The sequence below is a fragment of the Cydia fagiglandana genome, chromosome 12, assembly GCF_963556715.1.
Source record: "Cydia fagiglandana chromosome 12, ilCydFagi1.1, whole genome shotgun sequence".
Classification (NCBI taxonomy): Eukaryota; Metazoa; Arthropoda; class Insecta; order Lepidoptera; family Tortricidae; genus Cydia; species Cydia fagiglandana.
In genome coordinates this window covers 4807921-4830493 of record NC_085943.1, presented here as the reverse complement: position 1 = coordinate 4830493, position 22573 = coordinate 4807921, and the positions used below count along the sequence as shown (strand labels likewise).

The 22573-nt window shown below is 44.0% G+C and overlaps 2 protein-coding genes across 2 annotated transcripts in view; both read left to right on the top strand.

Annotated features, from left to right (window-relative positions):
• The window catches only part of LOC134669488 (ral GTPase-activating protein subunit beta), a 70789-nt gene extending 64715 nt beyond the window's left edge, over positions 1-6074 (top strand). The window contains exons 28-29 of the mRNA XM_063527075.1: positions 4333-4555; positions 5435-6074. Coding sequence (XP_063383145.1) covers positions 4333-4555; positions 5435-5549 — 338 coding nt within the window. The 3' untranslated portion in view covers positions 5550-6074. The remainder of the gene's footprint in view (positions 1-4332; positions 4556-5434) is intronic.
• Positions 6075-7862: 1788 nt separating this feature from the next.
• On the top strand, positions 7863-17042 carry LOC134669471 (uncharacterized). Its single transcript, XM_063527053.1, has 8 exons — positions 7863-8128; positions 9196-10143; positions 10344-11337; positions 11845-12661; positions 13130-13220; positions 13942-14023; positions 15002-15093; positions 15168-17042. Exons 1-8 carry the CDS (start codon positions 8005-8007, stop codon positions 16913-16915), a joined length of 4896 nt encoding a protein of 1631 aa, XP_063383123.1. The 5' UTR covers positions 7863-8004; the 3' UTR covers positions 16916-17042.
• Positions 17043-22573: the final 5531 nt, after the last annotated feature.

Below are 22573 nucleotides of genomic sequence, written 5' to 3'. Positions count from 1 at the left end.
CGGTGTTGGAGCGTCCTATCTGACAGGAGCTACGCCTCATTCTTAAGGTCGTTGACTCGTAAGGGAGGGCGGTCTGACGTTGTGTTCACTAGGACCGCTAGTAAATTGCAAGCTTACCACAGCTGCTTTAAGACTCCTTATCACGCCGTCGCAGTACACAGACTAGGCTGGGAGGTGGAGACATCCATGCCAAGTCTCACAGGCAGCTGTCAAAGGTCGTGGTAGCAGTTCAATGAGTCTGAAGAAATACCGTGGCACAGAGGGCTCTCGAAAGCGGAGGCCGGCCAACAAGGCGCCTGTCAGGTGAAGACAGTCTCGGCGGCTGCTGGGCGCAGCTGCCACTCGGGCGCGCAGTGACTTCTTGATAAACCGTCGCCCTCGGGGGTTGTACCGACCTGGCAAGTAGCAAGCAACCAGCGCGACCTGTAGACGATCTGCTGGCATCAGCAGTTTTTGCGACAGCCGTAGTAACGGAAGGGATGTAGTGTCGCCGTCGTTTTATGTATACTGTACCGGTGCGGTTGTATGTTTACACTTCTGTCGTCAGCGCTGCAGATGCGGCCCGTTAACGGTTACTCTTCGCTGAAAGGGCCTTACCTCGTACATTGTCTACCAATATTGGAGATTGTAACGGACTGCTTGCATAAGATGAGGAAGAAGGTGGTGCGAGGCTTTCGGCAGCTCCGTGTTGCTGGGGACTGCGAAGGCTTCACCTTCCTCCATGAACTAAAGTTTGCGAATTTGAGACTGAACAGAAGGCATTGAGTCTCATTTCTGCGAGAAACTCTGCAGCAAGGCAGGCCTGTATGTCGCGAAAAAGAAAACTTTCAATCGGTGTGTTGTGCCGCGTGTCCCACGTGATGTCTAGGAGCGTGATGGTCTAATTCGCTTTATCCGAAGAGACACCCTATATCGAGTTAGTATAGGGCATCGAGTTAGTAGCATGCTTTTAAGGAAATCGAACTGATGAAATCAAGTCTAAAATCGATTTTGGCGCTTTGCGTAACAAAACTGTTTCGATAAAGTCGAATACAGACAGATGGAAACAGCTGGAGTCCTCCTGGCCCCTTTCTCTTAGCACCGGAAACTCAAGCTTGTTCAGGCGCAGCGGGTTTATTTGTCCCATTTTGTTTATTATGGCTTTTCGCACGAGTTCGTCTTTGTAAGACGGAACTTAAGCTGGAGAGCGCGAGCAAGCAGAGATAATTATGTGAAGTCTGCAGACCTTTTCGATGCCTTTCACCTCGGTTTCGAGCGGTCGCACAGGGCCTTGTCGCTAGCTGTTCTCCGGTTGGACCACTCCATGGCCTCGAGAAGTCGTAGGAGCTTCGAAGCGACACAGCGAAGTCGATCAGCACCTTTATGAAGCCCGGGAACACGACGTATTTTCCTCTGAGTATCGACATATCTTACCGCTTTCAACTCCGGGCAGTCGAGCCGCGCTAGGACGGGGCTCTTTACGACCTTGTCTGCCGTCGCCGGAGGATTCTTTAACCGAAACCAAGAGCTTAGCGGTCTGTTCGTGCTGTACCATACCATACCTATACCTGCACCATAGCTATAGGCGCCTGCGTACCTCAATGGAACCATGTGGACAGGACAAAACTGATACTGTGGCGCCCAGCGAGCAAGGGACGACATCGTCGTAGTTGCAGCATCGGTGGACAGCATCGGCGTGATTGTGGCAACCGCCGCCGCTCGGGAGGCGCCGGTGCGTGAAGCTAGGGGCGCCATCGTGGCGGCCGGCTCGGGGGGGGGGGGGGGGGGGGGGGGCACCGGTGCCTGAGGCCGGGCGGCTCATGGCGGCCGCCACTGGTTCGGGAAGCGCTGGTGTGTGAGGCGAGGACCCATAGTGGCGGCCCGCTCTAGAGGCGTTGTCGCGTGAGGCGGGCGGCTCCATCGTGGCGGCCGCCGCCACCGGCTCGGGAGGCGCCGGTGCGTGCGGCGAGAGGCGCCATCGTGGCGGCCAGCTCGGGAGGCACCGGTGCATGAGGCGGTCGCCGTCTGGCTGGCTGGTCTGGGAGGCACTGAGGCGAGAGGCGCCATCGTGGCGGCCAGCTCGAGAGGCGCCAGTGCGCAGGTGGTGGTGCCATCGTGGCGGGCGGTATCATCGTGGCGGGCAGCGCCATTGTGGCAGCCGCCGCCGCCGCGTCGATGCGTAATGCGAGAGGCGCCATCGTGGCGGCCACCGTCGCCAGGCTCAGGTGCGAGAGGCGCCGTCGTGGCGGCCAGTTCGACAGGCGCCGGTGCGCGTGACGGACGTTACCGGCACGGGAGGCGCCGATGGCTAGGCTCGTAGTTGCACGCATCATCACGGCGACGCTGTTGCCCTCGGCGGTGCCATCGTGGTGGCCACTACCGGCGCGTAGGTCACCAGCGACGTCATGACGGCCGGCAACCAACGCGGCGATCGTCGCTGTACTCGTAGCATTTCCACTGCTTACACGTAACTTACCTTCCTTCCGCTCGAGCAGTCGGGACGCAGAAGCGGTCCGCCTTCACCTTGGCGCGATCCACCCGCGATGCGCCCGCAGCTGCAGGAGCGGGCGTGTGACGTCTCGCAGAGCCACGCGGATCTCTCGGAGTCCCGCTGGACTGGAAGCGTCCGCACCGCAACTGCAGCAATAGGAGCGGGCGTGTAACGTCTCGCGGAGTCCCGCGGACTGGAGGCGTCCGCACCGCGACTGCAGCAACAGGAGCGGGCGTGTGACGTCTCTCGGAGTCCCGCGGACTGGAGGCGTCCGCACCGCGACTGCAGCAACAGGAGCGGGCGTGTGACGCCTCTCGGAGTCCCGCGGACTGGAGGCGTCCGCACCGCGACTGCAGCAACAGGAGCGGGCGTGTGACGTCTCTCGGAGTCCCGCGGACTGGAGGCGTCCGCACCGCGACTGCAGCAACAGGAGCGGGCGCAGTAACAGGAGCGGTGTCCACCGTGGCCCGCAGCGTCGCGGTGTCTCGGAGTCACCTTGGACGACAGCAGAAGACGCGGCGCGCGCGGGCGGGGGCGGGCGCCGGGGGACGGGGCGCCCCGGTCGCGCCGCAACTAACAACACGAGGTACTCCCAGGCTACTGCCTGAGAACCCTCCTTTAGTGACGAAGTAACTTCTGAACGCCAATAAAATTAGAATATCTTAAACTGGCTCACCGGATGGTTCGAGACAATCCAAACCTCCTTATCGGCGAAGCGCGGCACCCGACAGCAGCGCGCGCAGGCCGTCCGCCGCCGCGCCGCCCCCGCCGCCGCAGGCACGATGACCGCACGTTCCCTCTCCGATGCGGAGCGACTTGTTACCACTTGTTAACAAAAAACCACTGACGCACTTCCTACTTCGATCTCGAAAATGCGAGTTAACGGTAACGATTTTAGCAGCATGGAATGTGAAAATTAATTTAGCAAGAAAAAAGTGGGTAGAATCGAAAAGCACCGTTCGATGACTTCGATCGCGAGACCGCCAAAAGACTAATAGTGGCGATCTCTGCCATATCTCACTATTTAATCGACCGAGCTTTGGATCGGAAATGTTAAAGCACCATGCTGCGAAAATATACGCAAAAAATATTTGCGGACCATCGGTCAAGACGGTCGACGAAACAATGACATGGCGGTGGCGAGTAGCGGGAAGCGAGCAACGGTTCGCAGGAAGTGGAAGCGGAACTACGTCACGGCGTGGGGCGGAGCGACTACATAGACGCTAGCGGCATCATTGGTCAACGATCGCGTTACTCTCTCAATGAAACAATTAATGAAGATATCCGATGTGGAGTACGGAACACATAATAAATTGATTTTATGTTAAATGTCAATTTAATTTGTTGTTTTTATTTTCAAAATATAACATGACGTACCTTAATTAAGTAGTATGTCGGCGGCATATCGTGAAATCGTAATCCTAGGCGTATCATGAAACGATCAGAGCAATGCATTCTTTGATATTCTTAGCTTCATACCGGGCGCATCGTAAAATAATCGATTTTGGCCATTTTCGAAGGGCTCTAGCGCCAATAAAAAACAAAAATTTCAAAAAAAGCAAAACGGTCCGACACAGATATTAGCAATATTAATCTGTGTTGAAAAAATCATTGCTCTAGCTTCAAAAACCACGGAGGAAACAGTCGAGTACGTTTGTAGTTATGGGCAAATGACCACTCCTGTTGGCTCTTAATACAGACTTACAGAAATGATACTATCCAAAACTCAGGAATTAGATTTGACTATGAATACTTTTCTATTTTGCTTTAGGAATAAGCATCAGTTTAACGCTAGTTTAACCGTGAACTGTCGGCCTTACATGGCGACCCCGCCGAATGGTTACGTTCGTCACGCTCCACAGATGACTTGCTCCGCTACTGCGAGACGGGCCTGCCCTGGCGGCGGCACGAGGCGCACTGCATCTGCGTGTCGCCGCGGCGCTCGGGGCTGCTGCTGGTGCACACGGTGCCGCGAGCGGCCGGCGTGCTGGGCGACGGCGCGCTGCTGGCGCCCGCGCTGCTTCCCGCATGTCTGCGCCGCGCCGCGCGCCACCTCGCCCGCCCCATCCGCCTCAACACCGACCTGTGAGTTACACTTGATGATATGGATACGGGAAACATACGAGCAGACAAATCGCCTAATGGTAAGGTATACGCCTATGGACACCTGGAACACCAGAGGAGTTGTGTTGTAATTGTGAATGAGCTTTAAGCTACGCTCTTTTCTTGAAGTTGTCGCATAAAGCGAAAATTTTATATTTATCTGAGCAAGTGTTATTTTAAACGTCAAACTTCTTTGAAATTATGACGTCTAAATAACACTTGCACTCCGAATGCTATCAAAATCGTTGCAGACTTTTCTTGGTCTAACTCTAGCTACTAATTTATCCTGTAAGAGACTAATAGCTTCCCAATTTATAATAAAAAAGTGTAAACCTACTTGCATAGCCAGTACCGTCTTTACCATAAGGGCACACGGGGCCCGTGCCCAGGGCCCCCATCCTCAGAGGGGCCCGAAGGACAGACTGTAACGGTATATGTGACGTTATCTATGAAAAGGGACCTTATTGTCGATGGCGCTTACGCCATTGGTAACGATTTTCCGATATAAATACAATGCCACGCGACGCTGTGCGGAGAATTATTTGATTGGTACCCATAATAAGTAGAAGATCATAGTAGAAAAATGTTAGTTTAATCTTTTCGCCGCCACGTCAATGAAGTAATAAAGTGTCATCAACGCCACGTCAAAAATTGCACGTATACAAACCTACCACGACTTGATATGAAGTCGTGGCGTGTGGGGCACGATATGTACTGACTTTATATCAAGTCAATGGCGGCGAAAAGGTTAATTGGTTTTCTTTACTTTCCAAAAGGGCCCCAAATTCTTATATGCCCAAAGGCCCCAGCATAGTTTAAGACGGTCCTGTGCATAGCAATAACGCAACAAACAATCCGCAGATACCAACCCCCGCACGTGCGTCGCCGGCACCTCATCCAGGAGTTGGCGCAGCAGTTCAGGAGGGAACTCACCGAGCCCGAGCTATTGGAGTCACTCTTCAAACCGCCCGCCTAAACGCAATGAACCAGAGGGACTAAGGACAGTATTCCCTCTGTCCAATATCTTGGTCCAGTGTGTATTTGCGTCTCACATTTTGCGTAGTTAATAACTTTAACACATTCAGGGCCAAGAACTCGACTGTCGTGTACACTGTTCGTAGCGACTACGCGCTACATACGGCAAAACCGTGGCTACGCGCTACGAGCGTAACCCGTAGCACTTAGTGGCAATGAATATGTTTAAAAAAATCCGTTTTCTGAACCTACTGCATCTTTAAAGAGACAGACAGAGATTACAGGTTATCTTCATACATCTTGCAAGAAGCTTGCGTATTTTGAACCGACTTCCCAAAAGTTGAGAATATAATAATATATTCGAATATTTTAAAACTAATTTAAACATAATTAGGTATTATAACTTTAAGACTGATGTGTAATCGTGCTTAATAACATTCCTTGGTAATGTTGCAGTATTTTAATAATTTTATTTGCTTATGCATAATGTATATCGTTACATAATAATAAATTTAACTTATTTAAACTGTGTTTAATTGACAATAATTGTTATATAGTATAAAGAGTAATGCCATTTTTTTCAATGATATAGGAGGCAAACGAGCAGACGAATTGCCTGATGGTAAGCTATTACCGTCGCCCATAGACACCCGCAACACCAAAGTGGTTGTAAGTGCGTTAAATTTATTATATCATTAGGGTCGGGTGTTCATCAGTTAGCCATAGGGAATGCAATCTCGATCTCGCGAGATCTCGCACGAATTTTCGAGATTCAATCTCGTTGACAGGAAATCTCGATTTTAGCTATCTCGGTCGAGATCTTGATTAATATTTTCGATATCTCCAACGAGGTTGAATTGATCCGTGTGAATTACTTTATTTTGAGTAATCTTTTTGACCTTAGGTTCATGTTCTTCAGGCAGTGCTATTGTATGCGGCCGGCTTTAGCTGGCGATAAAAACACTGCGTGCTTCGTGCGGAAAAACGGATTTATGCTCGCTTATCCTACATTTTTTTGTAAGTTGCTTAGTGCTTGTCAAAAATATCAACTAAGCATGTAAGGCAGTTAGCCTCTGCTTACAATTTTGTAAAACTAAAAATAATTAATACCACTTTTTCATAATTACATGCAAATTAGAACTACATACATATTATTAGTTTTTTTTAAATAAAAGTAGTTGTTTTATTAAATGTTGATTAATTTGAAGATCTTCAAAATAAAACATAACGTAGGTACTCTAAATAAGTAGTATCTATACGGAATTCTTAGAGATTTTTGCTCAAAATAACACATTTTTAATTACTTTGTCAAATCTCGATCTCGAAAGTGTGACGGTCGAGATCTCGAAACACCCTATCTCGATTCAGATTTCTCGTGCGAGATCTCGAATCGCCAATCTTGGTGCGAGATTGCATTCCCTAGTTAGCCACTAGTACACAATTAGCCAAGCGAATATCTGGCGAACACGACGTTGCCGCTTGGTGCAACCAAGAGCATTCGATACCTAAGCACTTGCCTGCCCTACTGCCCAGTTAACAGCTCGCTCGCTCCATTTACGGACGAGTGAGACAACAATTTCAATATTTCGTCGTCGTCGCCGTTATGGTGGTCGTGGCGCAAATTACCAACATGGTTAGCCATGGCCTATACTTGTTATGAAGGCCCATCAAAGGCTCTGTAAAGTGGTATTGTATAGTTGTATTTAAATAAAAAAAATCATGATTGAGAATGTAAAACGTAGAACGTAGCAAGCTATTCTATAACGGCGAACATCGAAAATTGAAGATTCGTGATTTCGCTCTCTCATTTCGACCAAAATATGATATTGTACCACTTATCTCTATGAATTGTACATCCACTTTTTCTAATCTGGTAGGGCGCACAAGTGTGACGCGACAATATGTCGCCCGCGAGATACCAGTTTTTTCTGTATCTATTAACAGCCCATCGACACCCCATACTTTGATAAATTAAGAACGTACTTGTTACCAACGTAGTGACTATATGCTCTTTGTTTATTAAAAGAATGACGAGTCCTATTAGCTAGTCCTTACGTAACCAGGGGTTACGTACAATCGTACATATGCTACATATGCGTGCGAATAGCGAGAGGTCCGTTCGAGGTCCATTTCTTCCAATGAGTAAGTATATGGTTACCAAATGGTTACGGTTTCTTTTTGCATCCAGAGCGCAAATGTAAATGCGGCATAATATTATTTTCGATTTAATGAATACAAACTTTTTTTAAATCAACAATTGTCAAAGTCAACAGTTGTCTGGCCGCGGCTGTTCCAATTTTGAAATTGAGTGACAAAAGCCCAAAAACCATGAAGACGTGAAAATTTACATCAAAAATAAACTGTTCCGCACTCGTGTTTTTTGATAAATATTTATTTGTATATTAGTCTAGATTGTTGATACGTTTTTGTAAAGGTAAATTTAATGAAGTGAAGTGATGTTGATAAGTCGGGTGCCCGATGAGGGCGCGGGGCGGGGCGAGCCGGCGGAGATAACCCGAAACTGCCAGACGGCCAGCGAGCTGTTTAACCTGATGACCAAGGACCATGACTTTGAAGCAGGTATGTGACATGCTCATCGTCACTGACAGACATAACCTGCTAATGTTGTGAAACGTTTCCAATGTTGCGAAACTTTCACTTGGAAAGTTTTCGGCAAATGCTCATATTGTTGCATAGGAAACGAATTTTTACATTTACAAAATGAAAGTTTCCTTTGTTCCCTGTGAAATATTCGAGAACTTTTGCAACTTTTTGAAAACTTTCCGCAACTTGCACATTCTGTAGGTGTTTTTATAGTCCGAAAAGAAATTGTAGAAAATAATTAAGGGCGCCACTTCCTACGTAACTGTCACATTTTTTACCTAAATTGCTAAAACATGGTAACAATTTAGTATGAAATTTTTTTGTTCCATTTTATTTAATTTCTACTTTTCTATGTCGCACTGTACTTATTTGATTACTCGCTCGGCATGAATTAGGTAAAAGATGTAAACTTAAAAAGAAATACCTTGCTTTGGCTGGTAGCAATTAACCACACCAGATGTGATATGGAGCACGATAAAGCGGGATTTACATTACGAAATTAGTGTCATGCATGTTGAAATCGGTTTCACGAAAGTAGTTTCGATATATGCGGAAGTAATTTTGTGAAATAATTAGTGTCGTGAAATTCACAGTATCGCAGTGACCATGGCCGCATCAGCATCGAAGCTACACGTCCGCAAAGCGCAGACACTTTCGCGACACTAAGTTTTCACGTCGCATTTACACTACGAAATTAGTTGCATGACACTAATTTCACCAAAAAATCGCGCAGAGCACGAAACTGATTTGCATTCGTGAAATTAATGCATGCATTATGAAAGTACTAAATTACACGTGAAACTGTTGGCAAAACTAATGCCACGAAACCAATTTCATGACACTAATTTCGTAATGTAAATTCACCTTAATGCTCTGTCTGCGCACTACATTACGGGCAAGGAACGCAATACAAGCAATGTGACTGAGCTGTGATATAATTACTGCAAACATTAAATACAACCAGTGTCTTCGCTGGGAGGAGCTGTGATGCATACGCATGTGTTATTTTATTACGATACTTTTTTATAATTTTATCCACACAGGAGATGATCCGCTCACAACCAGCGACCTCGTGCTGCTTTACAAGAACATCGACTTAGGGAGCCAGCTCATGTCCAACGTACGTAGACCCAACCAGTACGTGGAGAACGTGTACCACGCCGACACCGAGTCCGACTCCGACCTCGGCGAGAGCTGCAGCAGCGAGGAACTCCGCAACATCATGCTCGCGAACAAGGAGAGGATCGACTTGTTCACCCCTCCCCCCTCCGTCAACTCCCTCTGCCACAAACTCGGCGATTTAGAAATACAAGTCTCCAATATCTCTAACGATTTATACGACGACCGCCACTGTCTAAACAGAGATCCATTCATAAATGAACAACTCCAGCACCTAAAGCTAATGTCCAAAGCGAATGAATTGAACACCCTTCTCCCGGCGTCCCTGCTCGACTATATCTGCTGCAAGCGTTTGGAAGACAATTACAACTTCTATATGGATGACATTATTACATACGTTAAGCATACTATCGATCAATTGAAACGCATTAGCAACGGGGATTATTTGCCGGAAAAAGTAAGGAAAAAATGGAGGGAATCTGACCCCAAAAGCATTGAGAATGCGTCGAAAATTCTGACGACATCTATCAGCATGCCCCTGCAGGTGAAGCAGAAGACAACCGGCATGACGCCTATCTGGGATGAAATCGTCCATACGGAGATGGACTTGCGGTCGCTCCTCAAGATAATGGAAAAGAAAATCGTTTTGGAAGTTCCCAGGACGATTAGCGACTCGTATACATTTATCAGCAGGTATAATGCTGACGAAATAGTGATGAGCTGCTCGCGGCGTCGGAGCGAAGGCGACAGGTCGAAGACGAAGTCGCGTGTAGACGTCGTGTTGAGTGTGCAGCGCGCCGCAGTTGGGCAGCTTGTTAGCAACATCCGTTCCATCATGGTACTGCAACCCGAGCACCAGACTGCTCTAAAAGGTTATTTTTTACACATGTTTGTCGATATTTCTACCATCTAATTTTCACGAGTTATGTAGGTAGATATAGTTGACATGTGCGTCCGCCCGCGGTCCAACTCAGTAACGAATAGTAGGTATGCGTCCACCACACTGCCAATATGGTTATGATGGATATCTTTCCGATATGTTTTTGAATTTGGATTTTGTTTTTGTTTACAGATTGCACTGCGATAAAGCCTTTAGAATATCAGAATTCAGAGCACGCTGATGACTTAATACCGAAAGTCATCGAGCTGCCCGAAATGGAACAAAATACAGGAAACAGGTCTAGTCTTCAATCCGACGAGTTTGGTTCCATCTGTTCGATTTCGGACGCCATAGATTCTAAAGAAAGTGATTGTAAATCTAAGGAGGACTCTGGTGAGTCGAGCGCGGTCGCCCGGCCCGGCACTCCGGAGGCCATGGCGCAGATCCTGACCACAGCCGCACGGGTGGTTCGGGCAGAGGCCGCCTTTAACCATGCCACCCCCAACGACTTGCATTTCTCCATGACAACCATCAACCCACAAATATCATTATCGGAACAAAATACTTCAGACTCCTTTTATACCAAGCCAAAGAAGAAGTCTCCAGAGCGAGCCCGAATAAAGTCCCCTTATGAAAATAAATCCTTCATTTTAGAGGAAAGAAGAAGGAGACTGTTGGAAATTAAAGGACGCCGCGAGAGAAGGAAAATGGCTTCGAACGAAAACAGCAAAGGGTCTATACATAAGCCTTTTCCTCAGGCGGTTAGTTCGGTCACCAAATTATCCATTACGAACAAATCCTTTTACAACTCTATTTATGGACGCTGCGGTAATGGTGAGAGCAATAAGAGAAAGTGTTCAAATACAATAAATATGAAAACGCGCCAAGAAGCGCAGACGATAGACGAAGAGATCGAAGAATCGGAGGAAGATGTAGAAAGAGAGATAGCGCTGTCGGACAGAACTTATAAAAAAATCTCTAAAGGCCACTTCCTAGACGATACTGAAACGGAAATGTCTTATCTGCAAAGTAAACATGACGGTGACCCCCTGCGAATCTCGACGTCCACGTCAGCAAACTCCAAAGAATCCATAACATACTTTAATTCTCAGTCAGAATGTTGTTCCCCACTTGTTAGCGTCAAAGTTAATAAACAAGAGTCTGCAACTCCTGTAGAAAAGCAAAGGTAATTAAATAATTAAGTCAATTCAGACCTAATTTAAGTTAGTAGTATCTTTGTCTTAACCTTATCCATTAGAGAACTTGGAGTATTTTTGCTTTCATTATAAATCCCCATCTAAAATAGTTCACTAGTACATTATAACTTAAAAATATTACCATTGACTGGGAAAAAATGCGGTTGTAAAGTGCCAGGTTAATTTCGAACGCTAAAAGGAACGCTAAAGGGAACGTCATCTCTGTTCAGTGATCCCACTAGGTATAACAAAATTATCTGTAAAGATTTACTGATAGGCGGGGGAAGAAACTTTGAATTGTTCGAGAACATCACATTGTGTCCTACAGTATACGTATTTGTGTTTGGAATATAATAGAACACTATTTTGTGAATGTATGTGTAAAGTTATACCTCACCATACCGCCATACCACGAAAAACCAATGCATGTGTAAGCGATTTTATATTTCATTCACTCCTCCCTTACTCCTATAGTTTACGAATTTAAAATTTTACAGGTTGAAGCACGAAATAGAGATTATAAAACCTCAAGACGCATTAAATAAAGTGCCCACAGAAACATGTAAAGGCGACAACGATAACGCGCCAGCATTAGAATGCCGCCGCAGTCTGGAGAAGATATACACACTGATGAAGAAACTTCAGCAGATCGAAACCAGTGAAACGACGAAAAAGAAGGCAGCCTCCTCCAGAGAATCGAGGGGATTAATAAGTGAAAGTGGTTCTAGTCTCAAACGACGAGTGTCTTTTAGCAATCCAAGATTAGAAAAGCTCACAGATCGGTCCGAAAAAGCTAAAGAAACATGTGAAAACTCGCTTACAAATGCCGTGCCTAAAGTCGTTATTAGCGTGAAACCACAAACAAAACTCGACGAGAAAAACCGCGGCAAGGCGAAACCTCCTCGCGTTAAGCTGATCCCTGATACCCCCTTAAAAGCCATATCCCAATTACTCCGCGATATCGACAACGTGCAAAAGTCCAGAACGAAAATTGCAGATCCAAAATCAATCAACCGATCGATATCAACTGAAAACGAGGACAGAATACAGAAAAGACGGACGGTCGGGTCGCTGGCGATAGAAGATCCGAAAGTTACGGCTAAAGTGAAAAACCGGTTTGTGAGGGAGGACAAGCCAGAAGTTGTGAAACCTCAAGTGCTGGAGAAAAAGATAAATGATATGATAGATGCAGCGAAGGAGGCGCGAGGCGAGGCGGTGCGCGGCCCGCCGCGGTTCAGCTCGCGGCTCAACGCGCTGGCGCAGCCCAAGCGTACTTATGTGCAGGCGCTCGCCGAGGAGCTCCCCAAGCGACAGGTACCGCATAACGTTTTTTACGAGTTTTTCCATTTTAATGTTATAAATTGTACGGAGATGACGTCTGTCACCGTACACAAGCTGTTTGAATCTATAAACGCGCGGCTATTAATATACGTGCACAGAACTATCTCTTAGTTCTCATTACACATCCGATGTGAATACCACTTTATTGGCAGACCCTTGAGCGAGTCTCCCTGGCTTTGTCAGCCACACTCCTTAGATGATAATGCACTGACCGTCGCGTACTATTATTCTGTGCCGTCGCGTCTTCTTCAGCCACACTCCTTAAGACCCCTCCACACTCGTGCCCAAATCGTCCCGGCGCAAAGCCGCGATTCGCGCGCGCTTTATGTTCGGCCACAGCGCTCGTCGACCGCCATACATTTGTGCGTTTACTTACGCTCGTGGCACTCTGAGCATGCGTTTTGTGGCCTTAGGGTTAATATGATCCTTACGTATCGCCAGACCGCTGACCGAGTGCAGCGAACGGGCACGCGGCGCCGCACCGACCCTTGCCTGTCTCCTGGCTCCATCAAAGCGCCACACTCCTCCTTAGGTGCGTAAAGGTGAATCGATTCTAAAATGATTGATGAGTCTATATACCTATCTATCCTTGATTGGTTTAAAGAATGAAAACTTTGGGAACAAATCAAATAATTTTTAACAAATTTGTTAATTTATGTTTTAAAGTGACGAAGCCCTCCAGTGGTGGCAGAGGGCGGTGGCCACTGGAGGGCTTCGTCACTTTTTCTTCGATATATGATATTGATATCTATTTCAGTGTGAAAACTTTTCATTATCTAAGACTTCAAAAAGGTTGAAACAAAACTGCTTTTGATTAAATGTACCAAACCGGCACCAGCTGCCGCTGCGTCTCAATTCTCTCGCATGTCGGCAGTCTGAAGGCTGTATGAAAATTACTAATTACCAAATGAAATATAAGTATATCCAGGTGTAAGTTAAATTTGCTATGCTGCCCTAAATTTGCTAAGCCGAGTGGCGCTATCTCAAAAGAAAATCCATTGCTAATTTATATTTTAGTTTCTATAACTGAGAATTCCATTTTCATAATCATTTGTTTTTGAGATAGCGCTTTTCGGCTTAGCAGGGCAGTATGATGCTATGAACGAAGCCCATATCCGGATGGGTGGGCCCTTTTGTCGTATTATACTAGTATAAAAACTCGGTTATTATAACGCCGAGTAAATATAGGTATCCCACAACCTTTTTGTCATTTTGAAATATTTAATTGATATCGATTCTGAACCGAAGTGCAGAGCGCACCACCAAGCCGCGCCGCTCCAACGCCAGCAGCCCTGACAAGTCCGGCAGGCCCGCCGCCGACGCACTACAGACAATGTGAGCATAACACTCTCGCGTTTTGTACACATATTTAATTACACAAACGGGTCTACCGCGATATAATTTCATTGTTGACATTTGCTGGGACGTCAGTCTTTCCGTGACCACAGCTGGTGCAACTCAACTGAAACGTCGGAATTTAAGGTAAAATCAATGAAATTATGAAATTATGAACAAGCTGTGGTGGCCGAGTGGATATGACGTCTGACTTTCAATCCGGAGGTCGCGGGTTCAAATCCTGGCTCGTAGCAATGAGTTTTTCGGAAGTTATGTACGAAATGTCATTTGATATTTACCACTAGCTTTTCGGTGAAGGAAAACATCGTGAGGAAACCTGCATACATCTGCGAAGAAATTCAAAGGTGTATGTGAAGTCCCCAATCCGCATTGGGCTAGCGTGGGGACTATAGCCCAAGCCCTCTCGTGCCTGAGAGGAGGCCTGTGCTCAGCAGTGGGACGTATATAGGCTGAAATGATGAATGATGAATGAAATTATATCGCGGTAGACCGTTGCGTTTGTGTAATTAAAAATGTGAGCTTACTATACATTTAGTATCAAAGTCTAATACGCACCTCTACGACGTCAGAATAAGAACTGAGCAACGCAAAAAAAAGATTTATGTATGTATGCCACTTTATTGCACATAAACAGGTTTACATAAAACGGACAAAAACAAAACAAAAATAAAAATGTTATGTACAAAGGCGAACTTATCCCTAAAAGGTTATATAGGAATTTATTACTCATTTTGAAATTAAGTGCTGTAATCCAGTAATTAAACCTTTCTGCGTTCCTCAAAATGGGTCCATGAGTAGGTACCTATATTATTTCGTCGTAAAAAATTTTAACTACCTAGCCTGTCTAATAGCCTTATCTACTTACACCCATCGAGTCCAGTGGGCTGTTTTGATTTATTTCTATTAATTTGGCCCAATTATTAATGCGCTTAATATACCTATGCAAATTGTCCGTAGAAAAAAGAAGGTGGCAGTGGAGCCCGCTCGCTGGAGCGCGGAGCGAGTTGGGTTTACCCGTGCGCCGCTGCTACCCTGGAACGTTGAATTATGTAAGGCTCAGTTAAAAAAGTGTTGATATTATTACAAGCTAATCCTTTTACTCAATGTTGGTTGTTTGTCGTAGCTTCGGGAACTTCATGTGCCACGGATGATGGTCAGTCCAGCTCTATCGGCCTCAAACTGCACCGGATGGTCAACGACATGCTCCGCACCTCGCGACCTTCACCCGCCACAGCAGATGTCAAAGGGGACTCGAGCCCGCCGCTCGCCGCCCCTGCCTGCGATGTGGAACCCAAAGAAACTCAAATCGTCACAGAGAAAATCTTAGTAGAAAATACCGCTATTGAAGAAATCTTTACACCTAACAACGAGCCAAGTTCTAGGTTTGAAAATGCAAAACTAGTCACACCGGCCAACTCATCGGTGAATGAGCTCGAGGAGCTAGAGCACGCCCTGCACCGCAACCTGTCGTCCGGCACGTTCGCCAGCCGCCTGCGCGTCAACAAGCTCACGCTCTCGCCCCGGCCCTCCAAACAGCGAGGCGTTATGCACCAATCTGGAGACACCACTCTTGTCCTCAAATCGCATCCAACCCAAAAAATACAGGGTATTTGCCAATCGTTTGACCAGGAAAGTGATTTGATGGGGTTACTATCGAAGACGAGATTAAATTACGGATTTTCTGGATTCCCGTTGCAAATATCTACCGTCGGCTATGCTTTTCCTACTTTTAAATGTGAAATAAAGAACGTAATGCCTAGAATAGTTAATACAGACACGTTTGATACGTCAGCTGCGGGGTCATCTTCTACGGATAGTGAGGAAACTATGCTGAAGATCAAAGCTGAAGAAGGGGGGTATACTAGTCAGTGCTTGGCGGACGAAAAATGTATCACCAGAGAAGGTGTCGCTGCCGAACAAAATCTGGAAACTGAAATCAGTTCAGATTCAGCGGCGACCGCAGGGAGTGGCAATAAAAAAGTCACAGCATCTCTTAACAAGATAGATGGTCAGTCTCCTGATTATACTTCTTCTTTTGAAATCTTGGTGGGACTTCTGAACGAGATTCAAAAAATTACTACTTGCGAGAGCGACGCGATTAGCGCCCAAGCACTAGAAAGTCATTCGAGTGAGTCGAGTCCAGGAGGTAGCGCCACCGACCGCCTTTCTAGCTCCGGAGACGCAGTGTCTAGTTCCTGTATGAGCAGCGATGATCCACTTGGGAGCTCGGAAACGAAATCGGTTAGCGCTGAAGCTGTGGAGTTGAAGGCGGTGTGCGAAAACAAGGAAGTATTGGCTCGAGTCGCGCCCAACCAGGTCGCCGCTAGCACATCCCAACAGGCTGTGTTCTTAAAGGGCATCGAAACATCCACTTGCACAGACTTACCAGCCTCGAATCACTCCGTATCGGCTTTCACTCACTCTGAATATTGTGACATAGCCTGTAACACATTGACACTATCCGGCGATAAAACTTCAGTGCAAACGGGAATGGAAACAAATCGAACCTCCGTCAAATCACTAGTGCCCTATTATAATAATATTTTTAAGGTCAAAATGAAAAAGGAAGAAACACATTTGCCACTCACACAATCAGTAGCTACTGATACTGGAACTAAAAGAAATGTAGCTGCCGTCAGTAACATTTTGGTAGACATTGCTCCAGTTCAAAAAAGCAAAAGAATTCTAGATAAGTGTGAGGAAGTGAAAATTGTAAGCGACCAAAAAGAGGTGAACAAATTTTGTCTGAATGTTGTCGACTTGGATTCCACGCTCAAAGTGAAAAGGGACATTCTTGTGACGTTTTATTCCGTATTGGTGTTAACTGTCTTTGCTGCCCTGGCGTTTCCGGAGATGTTGCAGTACGCGTAATATAAATATGTATGTCGGAAGCTATACAGCGGAAACATAAATTATGGAAATTTGTTGTCATGATTAGGTTTGTATTGAATTTATTTATTTATTTATTGATCCGTAAAAGTAAAAGTTTTTATAATAAGAATAATAACTTTCTCGTGCAGTTTTATTTAAGAATGTACCTATGCAACAATGATAAGAACTATACTTATCTGAAGACTACTTCATTTTTCCGAGGCTTCGAGGGTACCATCGCCCACGCTGTTAACTGTACATCGATGGACCTTTAAGACTTTTGGGTATCATCTGTGGTCGTCCCATTCGTTTTTCGTCAAGTTATTAAATTAGTCCTATTCTGCTTTCGTCACTCATTCTACATTCGTTCCAATCGTCTGTGGCTTTCGAGTGACGAAAGTAGAATAGGACTAATTTAAGAACTTGACGAAAAACGAATGGGACGACCCAAGACGATACCGACTTTTGTAATACAGTCCACCAATGTACTATTAGTCATATGCCTTATGGGAATATAGTTCAGAGCCGGAAACCGCTACCAACTTTTAGTATGTTGTTGGGCATGGCATTGGGTCTCCAAAACTGCCGGGAGACGGCGGCGCTGGCCATCTACTTCAGCGGAATGACGTCATCAAAATGACTCCCGCTTCGTTGCGAATATTGCATACTGCACCCAAATTATGCATAGCACATACACGTGTGGGGTATTAAATGAAAGCCAATTAAATATACTATATTTTGTTTATACAAAGTGTATCAAAATATGCAACAGTTTAAGAGAAATTTACAAAATAATAAAAATCACGTAAAAAAATATTCGATTATTTGGGTTTTACAACCAAACCAAAAGTCGGACGATAAAGCAATGTACTACAACATTAAAGATGACTTCTCAAGCCATACACTGATATCAATAAAATCAAAATTGGACCAAATATGTGGAAATTATGCATCAAAATGTAGATATTCGCCCATACAAAGGCACAAAAGTTAAAAAAATCAAAATTGGTCATTTTCAGGATAATCCGCATAAGCTTCTAGTATGTTATTAGCAATATGACCTGGAGTCTAAAACTGACGGGAGACCATCGCTGTTGTTCCTCAGTTACAAATAATGACGTCATATAAATAATCACTGCCGAATTTCGTAAAATGTAAATTATAGCTATACCACGAGTCTGACATACACGTGAGTTTTTTTGTGGAAAAAAAACTAAAGCGCCCCAACAATTCTACCTTAATGCGCTCATATTATGCAAATAATAGTTCTATTTATCGAGTATTAAATGAATGAACATTACATAAAATACATGAAAACGACATTTTCAAATGGAACCTTAATTAAAAAAATAATAATTTAGTTGATAAGTAAGCAAAATACTGTTTCTTTAAGTACCTAATCTCCTCCTTTCAAAGTCGGTTAAAATGTGGCTTTTGTGACCTGGGCTACAAAGACAAATAAATTGACACCTCACTTATCAAAATCAGTTCAGTTGTTTCATGTAAAAAATACATAATTACATACGTAGATAGCAGTTCCTGCTGTAGTTGCGGTAAATATTAATATGAAATAGACTCTTATTGTCATGGCCTAACGCTACATTATTAGAGAAATGTAAAGTTACATGCCAGTAGGTAGATACATGCCTAATACAAAATGCCTTATCGAGGTAAATGCCCTATCAGTTCACTTAATGCGATACATAATTATATATTTAAGCCTCGATTAGCCTTGTACATACATACATCACTGGCTCAGTGACCCAAAGCAGAGGATCTTGGTCTCTGGCACAAAAGAGCGTCACTCTGCCCTATTCTGCGCCACTTCGCGCCAGTTGGGTATTCTTATAAAAGTGGAATCTTGAGTGGTGCAAGGGTTTCAAGGCTGAGCTGAGAAGGCTGGCAGAATTTTCCCTCTAATCCTCCGAAATACAGGTCACCCCTCTGATCATTCGAAGCCTCCATAAGGCATCTTGCTAACTCATCGAGGCGACGCCCGCTAGGCCTGCTAACATCTACGGCCTGAGAGTTTCAACGTTAGATGCCAAGCCACGCCAGGCCATAATAGTAAAGGTCTAATTATTGAATTTTTATTTTTTGTCCGACTACGGCAGAATTTGCTATCTATGCGTGCATGTGTAGGTACCGTTTGTATGAAACTACTGAACTGATTTTGATAAATGAGGTGTCAATTTATTTGTCTTTGTAGCCGAGGTCACAAAAGCTACATTTTAACCGACTTTGAAAGGAGGAGATTAGGTACTTAAAGAAACAGTATTTTGCTTACTTATGAAGTAAATTATTATTTTTTTAATTATGGTTCCATTCGAAAATGTCGTTTTCATGTATTTTATGTAATGTTCATTCATTTATACTGGAGTCAGTTATGTAACGCTGCCATACATGACCCAAAAAATTTTTATTAAGCTATGAGCTTCATCACATCTGATATTTGAGTAATTCTAAGCATTTCTAGCCTGAAGTGGGGGGGAGGGTGGGGTACAAAGGCGGCCGCCATCCGTCATCTTTAAAAAAAATCTACTCTGATCCTGGTGGGTACTAGGGCAAGTTTGGTATCATTTTCGTATAAACCAAAGACGTAGAATTCATTGCTGATATTTGTTTTTTCAATTTCATAGTAATTTTACAAGAAAAACGTAAAAAGGTGAAAAATTTGGTTGGAGATTTTTGCTACGCGGAGCCGAAACTACAAAAGATAGAAAGTTGAAATTTGCACACTAGATTACATTTATAAAGTGTACAAGAGATAAGAAGCGTTTTTGAGAAATTCAACCCCTAAGGGGGTTAAAAAGGGGATGAAAGTTTGTATGGGGTTCAAGTTTTATTTTAAGCTAGGAATTTGAAACTTCGTATAACGATATATTATTAAAATACAAGAAAACTAATTTCAGCGTTTTTGAAAATTCATCCCCTAAGGTGGTGAAAAAGGAGTTGAAAGTTTGTATGGATATCAAAAAAATTTTCGAACGCGGGACTTGAATCTTTGTATTTGGGGATATTATTAAAAGACAGGAAAAGTAATTTCAGCGTTTTGTAAAATTCATCCCCTAACAGGGTTAAAAAGGGGTTGAAAGTTTGAATCCATTACAAATCCGAGTAGACACACATTTCTTATTGCCTCCCAGGCTTGAAATGCTTAGAATTACTCAAGGAACATATGTGATGAAGCTCATAGCTTAATAAAAAAATTTTGGGTCAACTTTATAACTGCTTCCGCTATTAATACTCGATAAATAGAACTATTCTTTGCATAATATGAGCGCATTAAGGTAGAATTGTTGGGGCGCTTTAGTTTTTTTTCCACAACTTCCACAGTTTTTGTCGGAAATGTAAAATTTAAATTGTGATATATAGTTGAATACTAAGTTTTTCAAATGTTGTACGCAAAATTTTTTTGACGGTTTTAGTTTAGCTATAAAATTGATACATATCTACTTTTTCCATAAAAAGTGGTATTTCGTTGTTTCTAGCTCTGAAACCGTACATTTTTTTTACAAACAATGTTTAGGTGAATCATAATACATTTAATAATCTTTCGTTACATGTAACTCACGTGTATGTCAGACTCGTGGTATAGCTATAATTTACATTTTACGAAATTCGGCAGTGATTATTTATATGACGTCATTATTTGTAACTGAGGAACAACAGCGATGGTCTCCCGGCAGTTTTAGACTCCAGGTCATATTGGCAATAACATACTAGAAGCTTATGCGGATTATCCTGAAAATTACCAATTTTGATTTTTTTAACTTTTATGCATTTGTATGGGCGAATATCTACATTTTGATGCATAATTTCCACATATTTAGTCCAATTTTGATTTTATTGATATCAGTGTATGGCTTGAGAAGTCATCTTTAATGTTGTAGTACATTGCTTTATCGTCCGACTTTTGGTTTGGTTGTAAAACCCAAATAATTGAATATTTTTTTACGTAATTTTTATTATTTTGTAAATTTCTCTTAAACTGTTGCATATTTTGATACACTTTGTATAAATAAAATATAGTTTATTTAATTGGCTTTCATTTAATACCCCACACGTGTATGTGCTATGCATAATTTGGGTGCAGTATGCAATATTCGCAACGAAGCGGGAGTCATTTTGACGACGTCATTCCGCTGAAGTAGATGGCCGGCGCCGCCGTCTCTCGGCAGTTTTGGAGACCCAATGCCATGCCTAACAACATACTAAAAGTTGGTAGCGGTTTCCGGCTCTGAACTATCTCTGCGACCGTTTCCCATAAGGCATGGCACTATATTAGGACAGTGGCTTCAGAGGGATAGTATGAGCAACGCACCTGTGACCCATGTGCGTGCGCCGGCTCCGTGTACCGGCGCCAGCTATATAGCGGACGCCCTTAGAGTACTTAAAGGAGAAAGATGCCTACGTTTGTAAACTTTGGTGTCTGCGGTAGGACCTCGGTGACCGAGCGTGTTGGAGGGTCTGCCATCTCGTGACCCCAATCGAAAGCGATAACTATTCACGCTCCTAAGCAGGTGTTGCCCCCTACACTAAGCGATTGCTCTATTTTGTATAGAAGGGTCTGCCGTCTGCCATCTAGTGGTTTAAATCTAAAAATGAAAACTAGACAATGCTTCGCGCTAATTCAATAGGCGGCATGGCATATGTGCTGCCGTCTACAGTTCATGCACGCTCCCTATATTACGCGTGCAAACATTCGGTCAACTTAGGGCTTCATAGACCTCGCAACAAATCGCATACGACCGGACTTATTTTATTAGGTCGCGGTTCGGTACGCCCGTCTGTAACGGTTTTGACAATTCTCCCTGTTCTGTCATTGTCATCTGCACATCTGTCATCAAAAAGCGCGACCCGACCGCAACCTGCACTCTGCACCAGCCCATCGACACCCCATACTATGATAAACTATGAACGTACTTGTTACCAACATTGAGGCATAGAAATAATCTTATCGAATTAAAATGACTGTTGTTGCATTTTGGTAGCACATACCATACTTGCTTTCAACTTAGTCGTATTATACTTACTTTTCTTTAGGTTGGTATGATCGGTAAAACGTCAACCGTCATTTTAAATTTTCGTGACAGCGGTAATATTAAGTGATTATTTTTGGTAAAAGACAAAATTATTTTCTCTTTTGCTTAAATGGGGGGCAAATCTTTGCGAAAATGTGAAGTTTGTGGGGTCAGGCGTGTAAGAAGATTAACGTCTGATATATTTTTGGCGAGATTTCCGCTTGACCCCAACAGGTCGATAAACTGATGTTTTATGCGATATTTTCATTTTGAGTCGTTACCAGATACTAATTTAATTAGTTTGGAGCAGTTTTTATCGTTTACAATCCTTGATTAAAACGAAAACATTCTGTGAATAGGTTCTTCTTGTAAAAAACTAGGTAACCTAAGGACACGAATAGTGTGCGAACAACTTGTCGATAATCCCTTTATTTCAGATGTCGATTATGGGTAAAGTTGACCGGCAACGAAGATTTGGTATATTTACCCATACAAAGATTAAACGAAAATAAATTTATTTGTGGAGATCATTTTCCACCAACTGCCTTCAACAAAAATGGAAACAGGCTAAAAAGGAATGCGGTACCAAGCCTAAATCTCAAGGCGCCCCTCTCGGACGAAATTCTGTCGTCAT